Source organism: Salvelinus namaycush, chromosome 29 (genome assembly GCF_016432855.1).
Source record: "Salvelinus namaycush isolate Seneca chromosome 29, SaNama_1.0, whole genome shotgun sequence".
NCBI lineage: Eukaryota > Metazoa > Chordata > Actinopteri > Salmoniformes > Salmonidae > Salvelinus > Salvelinus namaycush.
Window position 1 is genome coordinate 29,918,432 of NC_052335.1, and position 25,440 is coordinate 29,943,871.

The window sequence follows — 25,440 nt, forward strand, 5'->3', positions numbered from 1 at the left end:
CTTGACAAAACTATAGTTTGTTAACAAGAAATTTGTGGAGTGGTTGAAAAATTAGTTTTAATGACTCCAAGCTAAGTGTATGTAAACTTCGGACTTCAACTGTACATGTGATGTCTGTCATTCTGAGCATCGTGGGTAGATGCCCTAATTGGTTATGCACCCAATGCCTACTGTTCCAGTATTTTAAGTACTTACGTTTTTTTGGGTATCTGTACTTTACTATTTATATATTTTTTTACTTTTTTACTTTTACTTCACTGCATTCCTAAATTAAATTATGTAATTTTTACTACATACATTTTCCCTGACACCCAAAACTACTTGTTACATTTTGAATGCTTAGCAGGACTGAAAATGGTCCAAATCACACACTTATTAAGAGAACATCCTGGTCATCCCTACTGCCTCTGATCTGGCGGACTCACTAAACACAAATGCTTTGTTTGTAAATGATGTGTTGGAGTGTGATCCTGGCTAAATTTTAAAAACAAGAAAATTGTGCAGTCTTGTTTGCTTAATATTAGACATTTTAAATTATTCATACTTTTACTTTTACTTTTGATATTGATATTAAGTATATTTTAGCAACTACATTTACTTTTGATACTTAAGTATATTTAATACCAAATACTTTTAGACTTTTACTCAAGTTGTATTTTCCTATGTGACTTTCACTTTTACTTGAGTAATTTTCTAATAAGGTATCTTTACTTTTACTCAAGTATGACAATTGGTGTACTTTTTCCACCACTGGATAGGTGGCGTCTTCAGACGCCCACAACGCAACACTCTGTGGCAGAGGCCGGCAAACATGGGGTTTCAATCAGGGTGAACCAGGTGCCGTCAACGTTTTCAGTTTCGAGGCCCACTGAAACACTTTTAAAAAGGCCACCTGGTTGAGAATGACTGAGGTAAACCATCAAAACGCCAACCTTATCTCACACCTTTTTGTGAGGATGACATTTTGATGAAAAGCACCTGTTTTAGTATTTTGCAACCATTCCTCCATGCCCCACCAATCAAATACCTCTCAGAAAGTTTATTATCTGAATAAATGCTTGTATTGAGTGTCAATCTGTTGTATAGTGATGTGACTTGTGTAACATCTGCTTCCAACTCACACTCTCAAACATGTAGATCCCCTGAACGCAGCTCACTTTCCAGCCCACTTTCCAGCTCACACTCTCAAACACATAGATCCCCTGAACGCAGCTCACTCTCCAGATCCCAATCACCTGAATTCTGATCACCTGTTCACACACCTGTATGTCATTATCACACACTATTTAGTTCATTTCTTTGCACCGCATCATTGTGAGGTATTGTTTGTTTTGTGACACACTTTAATTTGGAGCGCTTGGGTGCCCTGTAAATTACTCTTCCCGTGTATGATAGTTTTTGCCTGCCTCACTAACTATGCCTTTTGCCTATTCCCTGCCTGTACTTTAGCCTATTGGATATCCTGTTATCAACCTATTGCCTGATCTCTCGGACGATGTTACTATCCTATTCCCTGCCAGTACTGTTGCCTTTTTGGACCCCCTGTGTATGACCTTCTGCCTGCCCCTGGACCCAGCTACCTGCCTCCTCCTGTGGTCCATTACAATAAACACTTGCTGTGCCCTATGCTTGAAACCAGCTCTGTCTCCCATCGTGTTCATTACAAGTTGCTCATAACAAACCACCAGCCGCTGTTGTGAAGGGATGGACGTACATTTTGAAGGATTTTTTTATTTTGTGTTTTTTTGTTGTATTTTATATCTCCCCAATTTTCGTGATATCCAATTGGTAGTTAGTCTTGTTCCATCGCCGCAACTGCCGTATGGATTCGGGAGAGGTGAAGGTCGAGAGCCATGTGTCCTCCGAAACACGACCCTGCCAAGCCGCACTGCTTCTTGACACACCGCTCGCTTAAGCCGGAAGCCAGCCGCACAAATGTGTCGGAGGAAACCGCATCCAAATGGCAACCGTGTCAACGTGCATGCGCCCAGCCCGCCACAGGAGTTGCTAAAGCACGATGGGACGAGGACATCCCGGCCGGCAAAACCATCCCCTAACCCAGACGACGCTAGGCCAAAACCGTCAAGTAACCCGGACGACGCTGGGCCAATTGTGTGCCGCCTCATGTGCGCCGCCACATGGGACTCCCGGTCGCGGCCAGCTGCGACACAACCCGGGCTCAAACCCGGATCTGTAGTGACGCCCTGCGATGCAGGCCGAAGGAAAAAAATTAAGTCCCCGTTTATCAAAATAAAAACTACATTGCTTAATAAGTGAGATGAAATTAATCTTATGTATTTATTTTGAATCTGTTTCAAGACATTCTCAGAAACTATTTCAGCGACCAGTTTCTAAGAAAATGTGTGGTAAGTGTACTGCACAAACATAGACAAGATTAGATTCTTATCTCAAGAAAGTATCTCAGTACTTTGAGATTTCTTCAATAATCTTAATTTCTGTTCTCACTGTAATGAACAAGAGGAATTTATGAAGAACTATTCACATTTGATGGTGTAAAGTCATACCAACTTTTTCAAAATTATTATTTTAAATGTCATGTCACTACACAGAATTATGAGTTTCCTAGAACTCTGTATTCTGTAGATTTTTGTATTTTATCCTTATATGTGGAAAGAAGTTCACACATGTCTGGTATAGTAATGTGTCAAATGCATGCATTTTACATTAATGGACTCAGATCCCACTGATTTCAAAGGAAGGCCCTGTCATTAAGAATCTCTCACAATGTATGTTACCATGTTGCTTCACCTTTAGTGGGAAATATGAGACAAACTACTGTATGGTGGTTCTGTATGAACACACTGTATGTACTCACTGCAAGTGGAGATCCCCCAGCATCCCATGGATAGATCTGTGACTTTCTGTCCCACACATCACAACATGAGAAATGGGGGTGGGGTCTTTCCTCTCAAAAAGGGTAGGTAGACTATAGCCTCCAATGGATGAAAATACTGCTTCCTTTGATACAGAAAGAACAGAAGTGAGAAGGACAGAATACAGGAAGAGGGGAAGACACAATGAGAGATACCAGGTCTGTTTGGTGGGGTATGGGGGTGGGGGGAACTGTCTGTGTACACTGTGAAATATTAAAACAAGGTGGCAGGTGGTGCTTTTCAACAGTCATTTTCTATTTTCAGAAAAAATATTTTTAACAGGATCTATTGTCATCATACCCTCTTTGTTGCAAGTGTCTGGAGATTTCTGAAAAGTTGTCTGACAAGTTTATACCTACTGTATGCTCTGATATTTTTCAAACAGTTAATTTTCTTTTTTTTACCACAATAAGGAGTCTGGAGTTGTGAAATCCTTTTTGGGCATTTCAGTCTTTCCCCATAAAGCCCTATCTCTCAACATTATTCAACCCAAGGCACCATTTAGTTACAAGGTGTGACTATGGTTATAGGCCTATGTGGTGAGCTTTGCGTGTGAGCTATTGAATGGTGTATTACCAGCCTTACAACACCAAATGGAAGACACGTTGGGATTTTTTGCTACTGTGTATTATTGGAAGAATGGAGAAGATAAGGGGGTGTGTGTGTGAAAGAGTGAGCAAGTGGCACGTGATGTCGACACACATCTCAATGAAATGACACTTCTTTATATATATATATATATATATATATATATATATATATATCCTTTAAGTCATTGATTTACGGATTTGATTAATTGAGAACATATCAAAAGCATCCAAAACATTTCATCCTAACAGTTTGACTGGTTGTCAAACTATACTGTAGCTAGTCACCTGAGTCATTTGATCTGAATGTACCAGACTAGTAATACATGATGAGGAAGCAATTCAATCCAGCCAAGAGCCTAACAGTTGAGTGGGAAAAAGGGAAATAACCTGTATGCCAAGTACAGTACAGATGTAGGATCTGGCTACAGCAGGAAAATAATCCTGCAGCAACAGAACATGTGAAATATTATGTGGATTATAATGAATGGACATTTTTGTAGGGGTTGATACATTTTTCATTAGGGCAAATCAAGTCTGACATTTTAAATGGAAATTACAAACTTTAGAAGCCTTTTTAAACCTTGAATACACTACAAGTTTACATTTCCTGCTGTGCAGGTACATTCTCTGAAACAAAAAAGTGATACAATTAAGATCCTACATCTGTAAATAGTCAAATTATTAACCCATTATAATCCCTGTTCTAAAACACTCAGTCAAGCTGACCAGGAACAGGGAAAAGGAAAGTACTGCATGTTCTGGCACAGGGAGTAAACTTGTTTATTGATGATTACCCATAAACATCTAATTAGAAAAATGTTTCCCTTCAGCTATCGAGTGCTTTGCTTCCTTCAGATAAACTGTTAATCATTGTCTTACATCAGATGGCTTCACTCCTCTCTAAACCGATCGATGCAGGCAGAATCGATGTGCTATCTGATTTAAGACAAAACTGTTTCCTTATTCTTTGCCTGATAAAATTCCTGGCAGGAACTCCCTTATCTCTCTAGAGGAGCACACAGAGGCCAAAGAAGGAATAGTGCTTTCAAGGCAACTGGGAAGTCAGAAAAAATAAGAGGTCATGTCATGACGTAAGTGATCTTCAGGTCGGAAAGTGGGAACTCTAGAAAGAGGCCAGAGTTCCCGACTTCCGAGTTAGATGACCGTTCAAAAAGATTTTTCCCAGTCAGAGCTTGTTTTATTTAGATTTTCCAGTTGTCTTCAACGCACTGAAGTCAGAAGTAGGAGATTTCTGAGTTCCCAGTTGTTGTGAACGTGGCAAGAGACATGCACATGGAGGATCATGACGACACTCCCCTCTGAATAGTAGTCTGTCAGTAGGGCCAGATACCGTAAATACCTGATGAATGACGAAGAGTGTGAGTAGGCCTATCGATACAGAGAAAATGGGCTGCTCATCATTGCAGAAAAATGTGGTCTCACCTTTACCTGTTGGAAAAGGTGACATTTATTGTGTCCAATTAATGACCCGAATTGGGCATTAATGCCTAGAATAGTTAAATAGTTAAATAAAGGTTAAATAAATAAATAAATAAATAGAATAGAGAATAGAATAGAATAGATTGGGAAATTAAATAACTTTAACTTCTATTTTATAATACTCTATTATATTATATAATATTCCTCAATATAAAAATGATGAACAGTAGGGCCTATGAGTGAGCAAGTGGCCAATGAGGTGAAGAAAATAAAGAAAAAGTTATGTTTGCGCTTTTTACAAGGTCGGTATTTTGTAATGTTTGCATAATCCGTTGTATACTCTTTGTTTTTTTCTATATTGTTTATTTTGAATTTACAATCATTTACAATAATAATACATTTTAAAAAGCGTACGTTACCATGGCAACCCTGGATCACTGCTTATTTGACCTCGGGTGTAGTCACAATTTATTTGTTACTTCTTCCGGGTGAAATCCTTTTTTTGTTTGTATGAAGTGAGATTTGTGCATGCTAAATATTTGGGACTAGCTAGCTTTTTAGCTAACTAAATTAAAACCAAAATGTCCCGGGGCTCAAGTGCAGGTTTCGATCGTCACATCACCATCTTCTCTCCAGAGGGTAGACTCTACCAAGTTGGTTAGTACAGTGTATTTTCAAACGTATGCCGGCTAGCTAAATGCTCAGTCATGGTTCCTAGCTAAGTTAGCGATAACTGTAACCACAGACAAAGGGGAAACCTATCTTTGTTGCAACTAACTACAAACTGCAAGTTAGCAATAAGCCTACTTTTCATTTGAAAGTTGTTTTGAACTAGCTAATATTTTAGCAAGCTACACCAGTTAAATATCCACATATTTAAACAGAATGCTAGCTAGGCTAACACCCGGTACATGTAAACTCAAGAAACACAATGAACATAACGTTAGTTAACTAGAACTAGTCAACATGAAGTTGGTTGTAATTTTTACAAGATAGCTACTGAAAACATGTTGCTTTCTTTTAGTAGCTAGCCTAATAGCATGTGAGTACGGCTTGCTAGTGAGGATAGCTAACTAGCAAATTATGTTGTTAGCAAGCTAGTCTCGCGAGGCTAGCGAGTGTTGCAGTTCATCATCATATGGTATACCGTTTTTTCTCTGAAAGTCTCATATAGTGGGACTGCTTTTATCTGTTGAAGTGATTTTTTTTATTTTATTGTATGCGTTAAAATTATGTAATGTCATGAATAACCCTGTTTTATGTGTTGCTTTTGACAGAGTATGCTTTCAAGGCCATAAACCAAGGTGGTCTCACGTCAGTAGCAGTCAGAGGTAAAGACTGTGCAGTAGTCGTCACACAGAAGAAAGTACCAGTAAGTTCAGCTGTAAAACTCATGGCTGTTTACCTCATTATTCTAGGCTTCTCACCAGTGGAGGACTAATTTAGTACAACAATTGTATTTCTTAGAAATTACATCACCTCGTTTTGTCTCCACAAGGACAAGCTGCTGGATTCCTCCACAGTCACTCACCTGTTCAGGATAACGGAGAACATCGGCTGTGTGATGTCAGGGATGACAGGTAGGCTACAATACCCAGCACAACAGTCTTCAGCAGAGTGATGGACCATCCAGGCTTCATTGCAGACAGACTACTATGGTTGTTACTCACAACAACTCAACTCCATGTGTATCTCAAAACACATACTAGCATATGCATGACCTTTTACCTTGTCCTGAACAAGTCCCAACACTGTTTCTAACTGCTTGTCTCTTGTCTTCTCCTACCCCCAGCGGACGGCAAGTCCCAGGTCCAGAGAGCACGCTACGAGGCAGCAAACTGGAATTACAAGTACGGTTATGAGATCCCAGTGGACATGCTATGTAAGAGGATCGCTGACATCTCTCAGGTGTACACACAAAATGCTGAGATGAGGCCACTGGGATGCTGTAAGTGCATGTTTATTCATGTTCACCATCACTGGATATAAGTTCTACGGTCAAAGAAATGCAAAAGTGATGATCCGTGTTGTACTCTTAATTTTCCTTCAGACATTATAGAAGACAATGCATCTCTTCCCCAATATTATTTATAACTCTCAAAGAATTCTGTGTTTACTGTACTTGCTGTTTGACTAATAGCATGTCTCTCCTCAGGCATGATAGTGATAGGTGTGGATGATGAGTGTGGTCCCCAGGTGTACAAGTGTGACCCTGCTGGATACTACTGTGGCTTCAAGGCCACCGCTGCAGGGGTCAAACAGACAGAGGCAACCAGCTTCCTGGAGAAGAAAGTTAAAAAAAAACTTGACCTGACCTTTAAAGAAACTGTCGAGGTAGATATGCCCTTCTACTCCGCTAACAGTACAAGGTTTGGTGATGTCAAGAGTGTGCAAAGCTGTCATCAAGGCAAAGGGTGGCTACTTTGAAGAATCTAAAATATATTTTGTTTGTTTAACACTTTTTTTTGGTTGCTACGTGATTCCAAATGTGTTATTTCATAGTTTTGATTTCTTCACTGTTATTCTACAATGTAGAAAATAGTAAAAGTAAAGAAACACCCTGGAATGAGTAGGTGTGTCCAAACCTTTGACTGGTACTGTACATCGAAATTAAAGTGAAATGAATCAGTGGGTGAAATGTTGTACAGTCAGAATTTGGTTCTCTCCTCTGCAAAAACAATGGATGAGATTGTGTTGTCTCTTTCTTTTTTCAGACCGCCATCACCTGTCTGTCAACAGTCCTGTCCATTGATTTCAAGCCCTCTGAGCTGGAGATAGGAGTCATCGCAACAGAAGACCCTAAATTCAGGTGAAGCACCACTCTGCTCTGAACACATCATTAGTCCCCATATAAAATACAGTAAGACCTTTGTTGTTTAGAAAGCGTGTACAATAGTTAGTTTAGATGTGGTGGTGCTATATTGGGCTCTCCCACTAATGGACCACCAGAATACTGTTGCAACAATAAAAAAACTAGTGGAAATTTAGGATTTTAGTAATCGTTTCTGTAAGGTAATGCCTAAGAAAACTGTCGATCCTGGATGGACAAAGGTATATTCTATTCTATTAATGTGTCTTTTCTGCTTGCAGGATTCTGACAGAGTCTGAGGTGGACACCCACCTGGTGTCCCTAGCGGAAAGAGATTGAGCCCAGAAAAACTACAGAGAGGCCCAGAGAGGTGTGTAAGGCCCAGTCAGAGAATTGTGGGATTTGTAGTCCCCAAATTGAAGAATGGTGTTAATCCTTGTTTACTGTATACTTGCCCCCTGTTCCATTAAACATTTTTCCAAGTAAAATATTCAGTGTTGATTAATATGTTTTCGGGTTGATCGCTCAATGCCAGAACGGGTTGTCACTCAGGCACTAGAGTAACAGACTGCACAATATTTTCTGTGTGTATTATTCCATCTTGTATTTATGAAGTGTAAACCCTTTTCTAATGTAGGCTTATGCCGTTTTCGTTTTTCTATACAAAAAAAAAATTGGAATTGTATTCTCAATTCTATTCTCAATGTGTGATCATAGATTTGACTGAATTCTGTGCACTATGCCTTGGTTATATGACCTAGTACAAACTTGAAAATGTTTGTACCTAAATTGGGTGACCTGACTGAGATGTTTTGAGCATTGCTGCAGAGTAAAACATTGACTTCCTGTTGTGGTTCTGCTCACTTGATCACATGACATACTATTGCAGAGCTGTGGTGAAGGTTCTTTACTACAATCAGTCAAAACTGGTTGTGACCTGTTTGCCTCCTTGTATCATGATTTTTTTTTGCATTGTCCATTTCCTTCAAGTCAGAAATAAAATGCGCCTCTGGTGACAAAAGGCAAACTGACTTGAGAGAAGAGTGCAATATTTCTATGTGATGAGCGAATGGGGAAATATATTGGAAAATATCACATCAAATTGAGTTTATATAATAGAGGCTAAAAGACTAATCTGAAGTCTCAGAATTTGTGTTACTGGCCCATCATGTTAGTTGTATGTCTAGAGGATATGAATAGATCACATGCAGAGATATTGGAACTTTTGTGTTTTTGGGTGAGGCCGAGTCAGATTCCTTAGGAAATCCCCTGAGAATCCAGAGGTTAATAGGCCAACTGACATTTATGGCTCACAGCAAATAGCCTGCAATTAGAGGGTCCATTTTACACTCCCATTATAACAGTAGCCAAGGACCATATCTTTCTCTATCACTGATTATAATAGTGTGCCAATGGGAGAAAGGGTTGTAGAAGATACATGAGTCAGTCTATCCAGGAAGATAAATTGTTTAGTAAACTTTGAGCAATAAAAGTTTTTGCAATTTCCCTCTGACAACTTGGGGTAAATCCATTCAGCTGAAGGTAAGTTGTCATGTTCTGCTGTCTCTAACTCTCCTTATGACTGGTAATACTAATAATAGGCATGGGTAATACAGTAAATGTTATTCTTATATTGGTGAACAGTAGGTTCTTCTACAGGAGTTGTCAATTCCAATTCCCACACACTTATTCAGCAGCACTTCCAGAGTGGAATGTTTTATACGGAACAGTAGTTCCTCTTACACATCCAATTCGGGGGGACTTTTAACAATGTGACTCACAGATAGTGACCTTGCCCCAACCAGGAAACCCCAGACTGTACTAATGCCGCATTCACATGCTCGTCGGAACTAGGAAACTCCGAAATGTCCAACCTGGTGATTTTGTTTAACTAGGCCTGTATATAATTACAACCAGTTAGCATGTTGGAAATTTCAGAGTTTCCTAGTTCCAACTAGCACATGGACGCGGCATAAGGGAAGATCTCAATTGCATACTCCAGGCTTTCTCATCCAATGGGTTTTGAGAGTATGCAATTGAGATCTTCCCTTTGTGTTGAGTGGGGGAAGGGGACTTCAGTTGTCATGTAAGTCTATGAAAAATGAACATGACTTGTGTGGGATTTCCATGTCAGTGAGTGAGTAGCGTTGGCTAAGTGAGCCAGTTAACTAAGGGTTCAATTCTGTATATTGCTGTGTAAAAATGGCCATGAAGAATTACTAGAGTGTGATAGAAAATTAACTACAGAGTAGGAAAACAGCAGTCAAAATCCATTTTATATTATAGATGCATATTTTAATGATTCTTTTCAATAGTGTTTCACTCACATTTAATAAAAACATTCACAAGTATAAAAAATTATATCTCTGTATTTACAATATATGATGTCTGATATATACATGAAAATAGGATAATTCTCTCAGAGGTCAGGGCTCATATTATGCTTCCCGGTGCGTTTGATTTTCAACCCCGAACAAATGCCATCTTCAGCCTTGTCTCTCTGATGTCTTGTCTTTAGGCCAGCTCTATTTGGCTCTCCCCCTAAAGGCTTCTGGGACCTGGAGTTCCCACTGTGCTTTGATTGGACTGGACAGGCCAGTAGCAGCTTCATCGACTTGACTTCACACCACCACGTGATGCGACTGCTTCAATTCTGCCCAAATGTAATGTCATCGTACATCTGTGGAGAACGAAAGTAACAACATTAGGAATCTGTAATCGCAACTGTCATTTAAATAGAAGACAATATTCCTTTGGTACTATAGCCAATCCATTAGTCCAGATAGAGCCTTTTCCCAATCCCCTAGTACTGCAGTTTTTTATTAATTTAACCTTTATTTATACAAAGATCAAATCTCTTTTACAAGAGAGACCAGTGTAACTTTTAGTATCTCACCTGTTCATCACCAGACAGGCACTCCTCCTCACTCTCCTCTGATTCGCTCTCAGGCAGCTCTCTGAGTTCCTGGGCCGTCTTCTCATACAGCTGGTGGTGGATCTCAGCATTCTGACGCCCGTAGGTCAGGTGGAAAGGCGTGTAGCCCCCGTATGTCACACTGTTGACGTCTGCCCCCATGGAGAGGAGCCGGTGGACCAGGGATGGGTTCTGGAGGTCCACAGCCAGGTGAAGCGCTGTACGACCGCTACAATGTTCCTGGGGGAAACAAAAATACACCAAACATTAGTTCCTTTGGTCTGTGAATACATTTAGGTTTTAATTCATCAATGGGGATTCTTGATTCCTGGCATAAGAACACCTGTGTGATGAAACCTTACCTGTGCATTGATATCGGCACCAAGCTGAACTAGACTCTCCACCATGGAGAGGTATCCGTTAATGGAGGCGAGGTGGAGGCAGTTGTGTCCGCTGTAGTTTGGGAAGGTGAGGATGGAGCGGAGGTGGCGGGGGCAGTTCTGGGTGATCACACTGAAGGAGGTGAGAGAGCCCTTCTTACAGGCGATGTGGAGGGCGGTGTTCCCACTGTCGTCTGCTATCCGTGGGTCACACCCAGCCTTTAGTAGCCTCTCTACCAGATGGGGTTGTTCTGTGATCACTGCCAGATGGAGCGCCGTCTGAGAGAAGAATAAGAAGGTGGTAAGCTATTGATTTCAGGTGTAAATACCACCATTTAGATGGCTTGTTTATAACTATGTAAGTGTAGTGATGTTTTACCACCTGTTTCAATAAGACTGTGTTTTATCAACCAATTATTTTTGCTTTAATTAACCCATTAAGTTTGTGTTTTAATTGTTCTATTTTTGTAATCTTCAATTAGTCAATTATACAAAAATTAATTGGTTATCTTTAATTACCTGTCTCTGATTGTTCTGTGCATCCAGGAATAGATCATCATTGTGTGACAGTTTGATCATGTGCTCAGCATGTTCTGTGGCTTCATGAATAATGGCCAGGTGGAGAAACCTATGTGGAAGAGGGGTAAAAGAAAGAGTTAAAAACGGCTTTGCTTCAAATACGCACGTCTGAGAGGAAGTGGTTGAAAAAAAAAGAACAAAGCGCGAGCACTAGAGCGTTGCGCAAGAATGGATTTTTTGGGGGTTATTTCCACCAGTTGCGGCTTGACACATCTGATACATTATCAGTTCCTGGCAACTCGCCAGGGACTTTCCTAACTGCGCATAGCTGATTTTAGCGCCGCCCATGGGCAGCTCTGAGCCAAAGTACACACTCAGCGGACAGCGGAGTCCAAAAGTCCTTTTTTTAACTTGCAAATGCTGACTATCAGCTGATTAATTTGACACAACTTGATTACAGGAGCATATCTGTGCGTTTTAAAAGTGACTTAGGCCTACAATGCAAATTAAGAAAAGCTCATTGAGATAGTATAATTATAATCCAAAACAATACAGCACTTTATGCAAAATCATATGCATTCATAAAACATACCGATGCAACATTACCCAAAGATAAAAGTGAACTTACGTGTCTCTGTCCTCGGTCACTGTTTTCCTCCAGGGTTCATTACTGCAGGAGTTTGACATGACTTCGACGGGGGCCACTCTCAAGTCCTCCAGCTCCTTCACAAGGTTACCATATTCATCGTCTTTTAGCGAATCCAGACCGCTATCAAAACGGTCTTCTTGGCTAGGTATCATTTTGCCATGTTTCGATACCCGTTCATCGACGTTATAATCCATTTGGTTGTCGTTTGAAACTCTATAAACATCCATATTGAATAGACTGACTGACTGACTGACTGACAAGTCCACTCACTACTCTGTTCCCTTTCAAGTCTGGAATGGAGTGCGTGTTGAAGGGAGGCGCCAGTGGCTTAAATATTCTAGCGGGGAGGAGACAAAGAATGGGGGATTTCCACGTTGAGTTATCTCGACACAACTAGGGAAACTCATAGACCGGGCTTTTATGAGAAAAATTCCCTCGAATGAGCCCCGTACTCACGAGTAAGAATGAAAACTTGTAGTTTCCAATTAGACGTACCTGTGATGCAGACATAAATACGTTCAATGAATGAGATAGAAGATGAATGAGAGACAGACATTAGAGGTGCCTTTGACTGGTTCTTGAAGAATTCCCTTTTCACTTGGGGAATAAATGTGTCATAACAAATTATATGAGGGGCATAACTGTTCTGCACCTTTTGACTGTAATGCCACCATCAGGTAACTGTGCAGAACCAGTGTTAAAAGGAATGTCAATTGAAGGTCAACCACAGTGTGAAATAATGAATTGGTTTATTATTAGGCCTGCCATATTTGTTATTATTGTGCTATTACACTTCTGCACCTCACCTGGTCTCATATATGAACAACTACATGGATAAAATGCATCTCTGCAAGCATAAACGGATAAGAAATTGCCAATTTAATATCTATAGGTGGCCAGGTTTTATACAGGTTGGGATACCATTGTTTGAGGGATGTTTGCAGCCTTCATGTCGGAAAACAGAACAAAAGCCCAGTATGGGGAAACAAAACCAAAAGATATCTTGCTGTTGCATGGTTCACAGGTGAATCAGATGGAGCTGGGAGATTCAGGTGATTCCACAGGGACTCTCTGATTGCAGAATAATACCACGGGGTATGGTACAGAGGTGGAAAAAGTTACACTTTCCAAATGGAGACAACCCCACTATGAAACGGACACTGCTGCATGTTCCCCCATGGGATATAGATATAGCCTACTGGACAAACCATTAATGTGCTGCACATACCTAATGTAACATTTACATGGTGTTTTGGTATTTTATTAGGATCCCCATTAGCTGTTGTGAAAGCAGCAGCTACTCTTTCTGGGGTCCACACAAAAAAAATAACCATGACATAATACAGAACATTAATAGACAAGAACAACTCAAGGACAGAACTACATACTGTACATTTAAAAACGGCACACATAGCCTACATATCAATACATACACACAAAATATCTAAGTCAAATAGGGGAGAGGCGTTGTGCCGTGAGGTGTTACTTTCTCTGTTTTTTTTAAACCAGGTTTGCTGTTCATTTGAGCAATATGAGATGGAAGGGAGTTCCATGCAATAATGGCTCTATATAATACTGTACACTTTCTGGAATTTGTTCTGGAGTTGAGGAGTGTGAAAAGACCCCTGGTGGCATGTCGGTGGGGCAAGTGTGTGTGTCAGAGCTGTGTGCTGTGTGTAACTATTTGGAATTTTCAACACATTAATATTTCTTATAAAAAGAAGAAGGGATGCAGTCAGCCTCTCCTCATCTCTTAGCCAAGAGAGACTGGCATGCATAGTATTTATATTAGCCCTCTGATTACAATGAAGAGCAAGACGTGACGCTCTGTTCAGGGCCAGCTGCAGCTTAACTAGGTCTTTGCAGCACTTGACCACATGACTGGACAATAATCAAGATTAGACAAAACTAGAGCCTGCAGGACTTGCTTTTTGGAGTGTGGTGTCAAAAAAGCAGAGCAATAAAAGGGTTTCTCCAACTTTGTTGGCTTTACCTTGCGTGACAACAAGTATAACTGTCTACCTGGGCTAGCCTCACCCTAGCTGACAAGTGAACTGAAAACTCCCTGTTTGCACAGGGAAGGACGCTTTTAACAACATAGCAACCGTAACCACAAGCAGTAAGCATTCACACCTCTGTGGGGCGATACTGGGCGCTACTGTACACAAACACTTACACACACCTTCCTAAAAAGGACAAGCCAGATGACATATAAAGGATTTCAGTGTGAGTGTATGCGTCACACCACCAGGAGTCATGGCAACAGGCAGATACACTCTTCTATCTGTGGGATTGTGATTGGTCTGCTGTGAATTCCACACATTCTTTCATCTCTGCCAAGTAAAGTATCACAATACAGAGTCTAGGTTGGGAACATTATGTGCTTTTTCTGAAGGGGAGTAACCCATGCTTCCTGATGTTATCATGTCTGTTGATGGTGAGATTTTTTCAAGGGAAATGCCTATTAATTTGTAAATAGGAAGTTCCTACTCATTTGTTGTAGTAAAATGCAACATCCTTCCTTTGACCACTTTGTTCTGTGTTTACTGTGGTTTTCATGCACACCATTTATATCCCCAATCTCTCTCTAGATTTCCCTCTATTGGGTTGCAGTTGTAACAGCTACTTCAATAATTTACAATTACACAAGCCAAATCATTGTTCAAGGCACCACGTACACTCGTTTGCAAAGTTAGTCCCCTTATGATGTTTCCACTGATCTAATTATTTTAACATTTAGTTTTACTCCAACTTTTAACTTTACTTCAACTATCTATTTATGGGACATGATAACATCTTATATTCAGCTGATTGTGTAGTTTCAGTTTTATTCATTGTTACATAAGTCACATTAGCTTTCCCAGCATATGTTGAATTACTGCCTCATTTTGTAGTTCCTTCTTATTAACTTTGTCCAGTAATTTCCTGTCTGTTTTCCAATAACACTGCAAGGCAAGGTCCCCTTTGTAGGAACAATTAGATATTCCAGTCTAAAAATAGAATGATCACACTGCATTCTATCACTGATATGAAACTTCTCCTACTCTTTCATAGGATATGTCAGTGGTCAGTTGCGTGTGTGTTATAATACCACACAGATTGATTCAGGTGATAATAATGCCTTCCACTTTCTATTGAAGGAGCTTAATGTTTTATGAGTGTGTGGTCAATATGAGAATGGGAGGGCATTTTAATATGGCAATGACATGGCATCATTTATGTTCCACTGTCTAAGCAGTATTAAATAGTCAACCTTTCTGCTCCTGAATCGACACGTCTGAAATGACTCACATCTGACTCATTCTATGGCCACCATGTCCAAGGGACTTCACCCTTCCCCTATCCACACACATATATATGTACAACGTAAATTGGACTGAGTAATCCTCAGATACAGATTACAACAGGGTTTCAGTTAGAGGAGACAGTGAGGACATACACTGAGTATACAAAACATTAAGAATACTTGCTCTTTCCATGACGTAGACTGAACAGGTGAATCCAGGTGAAAGCTATGATCTCTTATTGATATCACTTATTAAATCCACTTCAATCAGTGTAGATGAAGGGGATGAGACAGGTTAAAGAAGCATTTTTAAGCCTTGAGACAATTGAGACATGGATTGTGTATTTGTGCCATTCAGAGCGTGAATGGGCAAGACAAAAGATTTAAGTGCCTTTGAACGGGGTATGGTAGTAGGTGCCATGCGCACCGGTTTGTGTGAAGAACTGCAACGCTGCTGGGTTTTTCACGCTCAACTTTTTCCTGTGTGTATCAAGAATGGTCCACCGCCCAAAGGACATCCAGACAACATGACACAATTATGAGAAGCATTGGAGTCAACAACACGCTTTCGACACCTTGTAGAATAAATAATAAAACATGTTTCTAATAGGATAGGTAGGAGGCAAGTTTTACCTCAACATGAATAATCAAGGTATGTAGGGAAAAAATACATTAGATCATCACTCCGTCTTTTTCAGTTTCCTCTAAACAAAGATTTGATTACAAATAATTTTACCTAGAAACAGGTATACTTCCTGATTAATTAACGAATTGCCCTGACTTCTTGTAAAATAAATGTGGTAATACAGGTATTGTTCTTATCTTTTCATGTCATCCCTTAAAAGGACAAGCCATATGACATTATTTAAATGACTTCAGTGGCACATTGATTCACCGAAACTAAAACAGTTCTCATATCGTGCCTCTCCCCTCATTGTTCTCAGGGTTTCATGCTGTGTGTGCCGTACTCCTGTGTAGTACACATTTTCGGGGAAAATTTTAGAGTAGGGGTAATACCTTTTACATTCAAGCATTCCCACGGTTGGATAGTGGCAAACCTGAGGTCTGAGTGTGACACAGACATGTCATGAGGGGCTCCCTCTCCGCAGCTGACCCACTGCCCCAATGATACTGGAGGTAAACTTCTCTCTGTTTTATTTCACCTTAATTTAACCAGGTAGGCTAGTTGAGAACAAGTTCTCATTTGCAACTGTGACCTGGCCAAGATAAAGCATAGCAATTCGACACATACAACAACACAGAGTTACACATGGAATAAACAAAACATACAGTCAATAATACAGTAAAACAAAAGAAAACAAAAAGTCTATATACAGTGAGTGCAAATGAGGTAAGATAAGGGAGTTAAGGCAATAAATAGGCCATGGTGGTGAAGTAATTACAATATAGCAATTAAACACTGGAATGGTAGATGTGCAGAAGATGAATGTGCAAGTAGAGATACTGGGGTGCAAAGGAGCAAGATAAATAAATATATACAGTATGGGGATGAGGTAGGTAGATAGATGGGCTGTTTACAGATGGGCTATGTACAGGTGCAGTGATCTGTGAGCTGCTCTGACAGCTGGTGCTTAATAATTATCCTCTACTTCATCACCCTCCCGGATCCGGGATCCTCCTCATCAAAAAAGCTGACTAGCATAGCCTAGCCTAACGGGACAGGGATATCATATAATATAATTTCCATATCATATAATATAAAGTCCAATACAGCAAATGAAAGATAAACATCTTGTGAATCCAGCCATCATTTCCGATTTTTTAAATGTTTTACAGCAAAAACACAATATGTATTTCTATTAGCTAACCACAATAGCCAAACACACAACCGCATATTTTCACCATGTTTCCACCGCATAGGTAGCTTTCACAAAACCGACAAAATAGAGATAAAATTTGTCACTAACCAAGAAACAACTTCATCAGATGACAGTCTTATAACATGTTATACAATACATTTATGTTTTGTTCGAAAATGTGCATATTTGAGGTATAAATCATAGTTTTACATTGCAGCCACCATCAAAAATAGCACCAAAGCAGCCAGAATAATTACAGAGAGCAACGTGAAATACACAAATACATGGTGTACAGCAAATTAAAGATAAACATCTTGTGAATCCAGCCAATATTTCAATTTTTTTAAGTGTTTTACAGCGAAAACACAATATAGAATTATATTAGCTTACCACAATAGCCAAACACACAAACGCATTTATTCACCGCAAAGGTAGCTTTCGCAAAAACCATCAATAGATATAAAATGAATCACTAACCTTTGGACAACTTCATCAGATGACAGTCTTATAACATCATGTTATACAATACATTTATGTTTTGTTCGAAAATGTGCATATTTATAGCTACAAATCCTGGTTATACATTGTGAATACGTAGCAACGATTCACCAGAATCTCCGGAGATATTTTGGACACTCACCTAATCTGACCAAAGAACTCATCATAAACTTTACATAAAAATACTTGTTGTATGGCAAATGAAAGATACACTGGTTCTTAATGCAACCGCTGTGTTAGATTTTTTTAAATAACTTTACTACAACATACAAAATGCATTATTGTGAGACAGCGCTCACATATTCTCCGCCCTGTTGGATTCTACATATTCCCCAGAAATACGAAATAACATCATAAATTGTGTCTTACTTTTGCTGAGCTTCCATCAGAATGTTGTGCAAGGAGTCCTTGGTCCAGAATAAATCGTTGTTTGGTTTTAGAATGTCCATTTCTTCTGTCGAATTCGCGCCACAATGCTAGCCAAGGTTGCTAACATTCCCATCTTCTCTTGGCGCAAAGAACGGAAAACTCCAAAAGTCCCAATAAACGTTGAATAAACTGATAAAACTCAGTTGAAAAAACCTACTTTATGATGTTATTATCATATGTATCAAATAAAATCAGAGCCGGAGATATTTGCCGTGTATACCGAACGCTTTTCAGAAGAAAATGTCGAGGTCCCTCGCGCGCCGTCGAAGACAAAGAAAATACCGAACCTGTCACTCCAAAAGCTCTTATTCGGCCTCAGATCAAGCTAGACACCCCATTCCACCTTCCACTGCCTGTTGACATCTAGTGGAAGGCGTATGAAGTGCATACAGATCAATAAATAAAAGCCAGTTGAATAGGCAGGCCCTGACACAGAGCCTCATTTTCAGAATTTTCACTTCCTATATGGAAGTTTGCTGCCAAATGAGTTCTGTTTTACTCACAGATATAATTCAAACAGTTTTAGAAACTTGAGAGTGTTTTCTATCCAATAGTAATAATAATATGCATATTGTATGATCTAGAACAGAGTATGAGGGCGTTTCATTTGGGCACGATTTTTCCCAAAGTGAAAACAGCGCCCCCGTATTGACAAGAAGTTTTAAAGCTAGTGAGGGAGATATGAGTCTCCAGCTTCAGAGATTTTTGCAGTTTGTTCCAGTCATTGGCAGCAGAGAACTGGAAGGAAAGACGACCAAATTGGCTTTGGGGGTGACCAGTGAGATATACCTGCTGGAGCGCGTGCTACGAGTGGGTGCTGCTATGGTGACCAGTGAGCTGAGATAAGGCGGGGTTTTACCTAGCAGAGACTTGTAGATAACCTGTAGCCAGTGGGTTTGGCGACGAGTATGAAGCGAGGGCCAACCAACGAGAGCGTACAGGTCGCAATGGTGGGTAGTGTATGGGGCTTTGGTGACAAAACGTATGGCACTGTGATAGACTGCATCCAGTTTGTTGAGTAGAGTGTTGGAGGCTATTTATAGATGACATCACCGAAGTCGAGGATCGGTAGGATGGTCAGTTTTACGAGGGTATGTTTGGCAGCATGAGTGAAGGATGCTTTGTTGCGATATAGGAAGCCGATTCTAGATTTAACTTTGGATTGTAGATGCTTAATGTGAGTCTGGAAGGAGAGTTTACAGTCTAACCAGACACCTAGGTATTTGTAGTTGTCCACGTATTCTAAGTCAGAGCCGTCCAGAGTAGTGATGCTGGACGGGCGAGCAGGTGCGGGAAGTGATCGGTTGAATAGCATGCATTTAGTTTTACTTGCGTTTAAGAGAAGTTCGAGGCCACGGAAGGAGAGTTGCATGGCATTGAAGCTCGTCTGGAGGTTTGTTAACACAGTGTCCAAATAGGGGCCAGAAGTATACAGAATGGTGTCGTCTGCGTAGAGGTGTATCAGAGAATCACCAGCGGCAAGAGCAACATCATTGATGTATACAGAGAAGAGAGTCGGCCCGAGGATTGAACCCTGTGGCACCCCCATAGAGACTGCCAGAGGTCCGGACAACAGGCCCTCCGATTTGACACACTGAAGTATATCAGAGAAGTAGTTGGTAAACCAGGCGAGGCAATCATTTGAGAAACCAAGGCTATCGAGTCTGCCAATAAGAATGTGGTGATTGACAGAGTCGAAAGCCTTCGCCAGGTGATGAATACGGCTGCACAGTAATGTCTCTTATCGATGGCGGTTATGATGTCGTTTAGGACCTTGAGCGTGGCTGAGGTGCACCCATGACCAGCTCTGAAACCAGATTGCATAGCAGAGAAGGTACGGTGGGATTCGAAATGGTCGGTAATCTGTTTGTTAACTTGGCTTTCGAAGACCTTAGAAAGACAGTGTAGGATAGATATAGGTCTGTAGCAGTTTGGGTCTAGAGTGTCACCCCCTTTGAAGAGGGGGATGACCGCGGCAGCTTTCCTATCTTTGGGAATCTCAGACGATACAAAAGAGAGGTTGAACAGGCTAGTACTAGGGGTTGCAACAATTTCGGCAGATCATTTTAGAAAGAGTGGGTCCCGATTGTCTAGCCCGGCTGATTTGTAGGGGTCCAGATTTTGCCGCTCTTTCAGAACATCAGCTATCTGGATTTGGGTGAAGGAGAAATGGTGGGGGCTTTGGCGGGTTGCTGTGGAGGTTGCTGGGCAGTTGACCGGGGTAGGGGTAGCCAGGTGGAAAGCATGGCCAGCCGTAGAGAAATGCTTATTGAAATCCTCAATAATAAAGGATTTATCGGTGGTGACAGTGTTTCCTAGCCTCAGAGCAGTGAGCAGCTGGGAGGTGCTCTAGGTCAAGGTAAAGTAGCAATTTAATAATCACTTCCAGGTCAAACTCTGTGAAGTGTCCCATGTCATCATATCTCATCTTAGCTCTAAGGCGAATATAAGCCCCAAAGGTCTGTATTTCAAAGTCTATACTAGCATACCACTTGGTAGTTAAATAAAGGTCAAATAAGAATTCCCAAAAATGTAAACGTCTAATACCCAGCTAGCACATAACATTCTAAGAACCATATGTTTCTTAGAGCTTGGTGAGAGCGAGGTTGTCCTGTGGTTATTTTGCCTAAAACCTTCCCTCAACTTTCTTGGAATGGTGCAGAACAGTTGCTTGGATTTGGAACATTTTAGCATATTTAATGAACTTGACATTGATATTTCATTACTTTAACAGAATGTTTTCCTAAAAGTTCAAACATGGTTACATTTAATATCTATTTTGGTAATGTTCTACGAATGTTCTCCAATTGGTTTGACATTGGGAATGTTCTCAGGTAGTTCAGAGAATGTTAAGAAACAACATACTTCTGTGGGAATTTCAGTACTTCAACAAAGTTTTCTACAGATTTCCTTTCGGTTTAAAGTCTATTTAACGTCATGTTCTCAAATTGTTCCAGGAACTTTAAGAAACAATGTTCTTCTTTGGGAAATTCAGTACTTCAGCATAACATTTCCTACAGGTTTCCTCATGGTTATATTTAAAGACATGTTCTCAAATTGTTCAGAGAATGTTAAGAAAACGATCCATAAAAACACTAGAAAACATTAGTAACGTTCAGAGAAAATCCTAAGAACGTTATTTGAAAACACATACACCTAATTTTGTGGGCAGTGTGCACGTAGCCTGTCTTCTCTTGAGAGCCAGGTCTGCCTTCGGCAGCCTTTCTTAAATAGCAAGGCTATGCTCACTGAGTCTGTACATAGTCAAAGATGTCATACATTTTGGGTCAGTCACGGTGGTCAGGTATTCTGTCACTGTGTATTCTCTGTTAAGGGCCAAATAGCACTATAGTTTGCTCTGTTTTTTAAAATTCTTTCCAATGTGTCAAGTAATTACATTTTGTTTTCTCATGATTTGGTTGTGTCTAAACACATTCTGTTCTCATTACCAACAAAACTCTTTCTATCCTCTATCTTGTTAAGTGTATTCAGGTGTGTTGGCCACACCCACTAATTGGCCACACCTGATCTTAATGAGTGTTTGTTTTCTTTGAAATGGGGTCTGTTGGGGGGGATTGGAGGGACGCCATGTGCGACTGACGTGTTTTCCGTTTGCTCCCGTGGTATTTTTAAAGTTTATGTGAATTTTGCAGCAGAACCGTATTTATTTTCATATATTATTTTGGTGATCCCTTCCCGTAAAAACCAAGACTACTTTACTTCCAAATATCAGCATGTCGACGAAACATAAGGCCAAAAGCATGACTTTGAGAAAACCCGGCCTACAAGACACACTCTCATCACCGCCCTCCCCTGAGCCTGACGGCCCGGGGACTGATACTTTACCCGGGGGGGCGGCTTGGCCTGGCGGCGCTGAAGTGAACATTCTCGAGGCCATCAAACTACTACGCTCTGAGATAGTTGAAATGAAAACGGAGGTGGTTGCTACGATTGAGGCCCGAATAAAGGAGGTTTCTGATACTTTAAAAGCAGATCTAACCATCCTGCGGAACGAGACGGTGCCGGCAATCGCATCACTCAAAACAACAATGGAGTCGCACACTACAACGATTGCAGCACTGGAGACCTTCGCTACAAATGTCTCCGACTTAACTACATCCCTGGAGGCTGACGTGAAACGCCTAGCTGCGGATTTGAAAAAGGTGAAGGAGAGCTGTGTAAGTTTGGAGGGATTCTCTCGCCGCAATAACCTGAGACTTGTATCAGTCCCAGAGTCAGCGGAAATGCCTCGCGCCACGGATTTCGTTTCTGGGCTGCTGAAGGATGTTCTTGCCTTAGATGAAAAGCCCCTGATTGATCGTGCCCACCGGTCGCTGCGCCCAAAGCCCCGGGATGGGGAGAGGCCCCGTAACAATTCTTCGAGTGCACTTTTTCCATGAGAAGATGGAGATTCTCCGACGAGCCCGCAATACCACTCTGAGCTTTCAAGGACAGAGCTTCTCCATCTACCAGGACTACTCCCCCACTGTTTCCAGGCAGCGCGCAGCTTTCGGACAGGCCAAACGACTACTTCGGGACCATCCAGGTGACCATCCAGGTGTGAAGTACGGACTGCGATTCCCGGCCCGTTTATGGCTATCTCATGATGGTAAAGACTACACATTTGAATCTCCGGATGAGGCTCTCTCTCACATTCAACGTCACATCAAGAAGTCTTGAACTTGCTCATAGTTCAGCAACTGTTGCTTGCGAACTGTGGATAGTAAGTAACCCACCTGTGGTACAATTATGTTTAGCTACAACATGCTAATTTTGTATAGTTGGGGAGTTGGCGTACCCATTCAGGCTTATTTGATGTGATCTAATGTTTTGATCATCTAGTGTGCTTGCCTTACAAGCATTCAGTCATTTTAATTTCATTGTATTGCGGTTTTACTATACTCCTGTGTTTTCTAGGCTGTCTTGCTCACCTATTCAGTTTGTTTACATAGTGTCTCAGTGACTCAAAATATTCTTGGTTATTTGCTTACTGCATCCGTTTGCATTGACCCAGTAAACAGTAAATGCTTCCCGAGGCGACACGTTTTTTGGGGTCTTCACTTAAATTTTAAAAGTTCTGAGCGTCATTTATGCCCAGCAAGCGTTCAACGTTGCGCACACGTAGTTTTTTGGTCTTGGTTGTAAGCTGTCTCAGCATTCAACTAGACAACTATTATAATAATAATTATTATTATTATTTTTGATTGTCTTACTACGATTTCCTTACTTCAAATTAGGTTTTCGGCTGAGAGCCTTTATACATTCTATTTATTTTCTTTATTTTCTCTCTCAAATGCCTGTTATAAGACTGGGAATATAATTATATACATCTACAAGTGGTGCTTTTGTAATTTCGTCTGCACAAGGGATTCACTTTAATTTTTTTTATTTAAAAAATGATTATCTCTTTTTGCTGTTTGATCCACTAACAAAACACGACTTTAAAGAGCGGGACTGTGGGTTTAGGTTTAAGACCGCACTCTCACAGACATACTGTGCGAAGAGAACATGTTCTATTTAGGCTTGTACCTCGTTTGGGGAGGTACTGTCTGGGATGGGGGGAGGGGGTGGGAGGAGGGGTTGAATTGTTCAGTTCTAATGTTGTCATTCTGTCTTTTTTGTTTTTTTTTCTGTACTTTTTCCAAACATCTACCACCGTACATTATTACTCTGAGACAAGTTATTCTGGGGTTTTTGGGCGCTCATTGCTTTTCCATTCTATGCTCTAATGACAGGGTTGTATAACGGGAATGCCCAGAGGGGCCGAAACAATGCGATCAAGTACATTTCGTGGAACACCAAAGGGGTTAATAACCCAGTGAAGCGTAAGAGGGTGTTGACACACTTAAAGGGTTTGAATGCAAATGTTGCATTTCTACAAGAGACTCACTTGAGGACTGGTGAGCACTTTAGGATGCGTAGGGACTGGGTTGGTCAAGTGTTCCACTCTAACTTTCATAGTAAATCAAGAGGGGCTGCCATTTTGGTTGATAAAGCCACTCCCTTTGTAGCTTCTGAGGTTATCGCTGATCCTAAGGGACGATACGTCATAGTAACCGGTAAACTGTTTTCTACCCCTCTTGTTTTGGCTAGTGTTTATGCTCCCAATTGGGATGACACAAGTTTCATTTCTTCCTTTTTGTCTGCTATACCCAATTTAGATTCTCATTTGTTGATTTTAGGGGGGGATTTCAACTGCAAAATGTCCCCAGTTCTTGACAAGTCCTCACGAACAACTACAGGCCCATCTAAATGTGCCCTACTTATTCAAGCCTTTCTTCAGAAATATGCCATGTTTGAGGCCTGGCGTTTCCTACATCCTACAGATAGACAGTATTCCTTTTATTCTCATGTTCATCAAACATACTCCCGGATTGATTACTTCTTTTTGGACAAAAAACTTCTGCCTAACCTTCGGCAGTGTACTTACAAGAGTATTGTTATTTCTGACCATTCACCATTAGTGCTTGAACTAGAGTTTCCCCAGCGACCTCCTATGTGTTATCAATGGCGTCTTAACCCCATTTTACTCTCGGATAAGGAGTTTGTCAATTTCATTTCTTCTGAAATCACCTTATTCCTAGAAACTAATTCAACACCAGGTATGTCCTGCTCTACCATATGGGAGTCTCTCAAAGCATACCTACGTGGCCAAATTATTTCTTATACAGCCAACCAAAACAGAGTTCGCTCTCAGCGACTTCGGGACCTGAGCGAATCCATAGCCACATTGGATGAGAAGTATGCCACGGTTCCTTCCTCTGATCTGCATAAAGAGCGCCAACTACTCCAATCTGAATTTGATGAGCTTTCTACCAGGCAAGCTGAACAGTTACTCTTGCGAGCTCGGTACAGAGTGTATGAACAAGGCGACAAGGCCAGTAAACTCCTTGCACATCAGATCCGTAAATCTGAGGCCTCACGTTTAATCCCACAAATAAGGACCCCGTCTGGTGCCACCACAGTTATACATAAAGAGATCAATGATCAATTCAAACAATTTTATTCTGCGCTATACACCTCTGAATCCCCTCAAGACCCTTTGCTGATTGATTCCTTCTTTAATGGCCTGAATATGCCTTCAATTGATACAGACACCCATGACTGTCTAGAAGAAGAATTTACACCTGAGGAGATTGCAACAGCAGTGTCCGCAATGAAAAGTGGTAAATCACCGGGTCCGGATGGTTTTCCAACCGAATTTTACAGGAC

The 25,440-nt window shown here is 40.8% G+C and overlaps 2 protein-coding genes across 2 annotated transcripts; one reads left to right on the forward strand and one right to left on the reverse strand.

The window, feature by feature from the left end:
• The first annotated feature begins 5,414 nt into the window (after positions 1-5,414).
• LOC120024152 (proteasome subunit alpha type-6-like) lies at positions 5,415-8,223 on the forward strand. Its single transcript, XM_038968310.1, has 7 exons — positions 5,415-5,581; positions 6,202-6,296; positions 6,423-6,504; positions 6,717-6,872; positions 7,080-7,258; positions 7,639-7,733; positions 8,015-8,223. The coding sequence occupies exons 1-7, from the start codon at positions 5,506-5,508 to the stop codon at positions 8,070-8,072; spliced, it is 741 nt and encodes a 246-aa protein (XP_038824238.1). The 5' UTR covers positions 5,415-5,505; the 3' UTR covers positions 8,073-8,223.
• A 1,779-nt stretch (positions 8,224-10,002) lies between these two features.
• On the reverse strand, positions 10,003-12,509 carry LOC120024153 (NF-kappa-B inhibitor alpha-like). The gene is made up of 5 exons (XM_038968311.1): positions 12,175-12,509; positions 11,547-11,655; positions 11,010-11,306; positions 10,630-10,887; positions 10,003-10,413 (listed from the first exon to the last, which is right to left on the reverse strand). The coding sequence occupies exons 1-5, from the start codon at positions 12,420-12,422 to the stop codon at positions 10,381-10,383; spliced, it is 945 nt and encodes a 314-aa protein (XP_038824239.1). The 5' UTR covers positions 12,423-12,509; the 3' UTR covers positions 10,003-10,380.
• Positions 12,510-25,440: the final 12,931 nt, after the last annotated feature.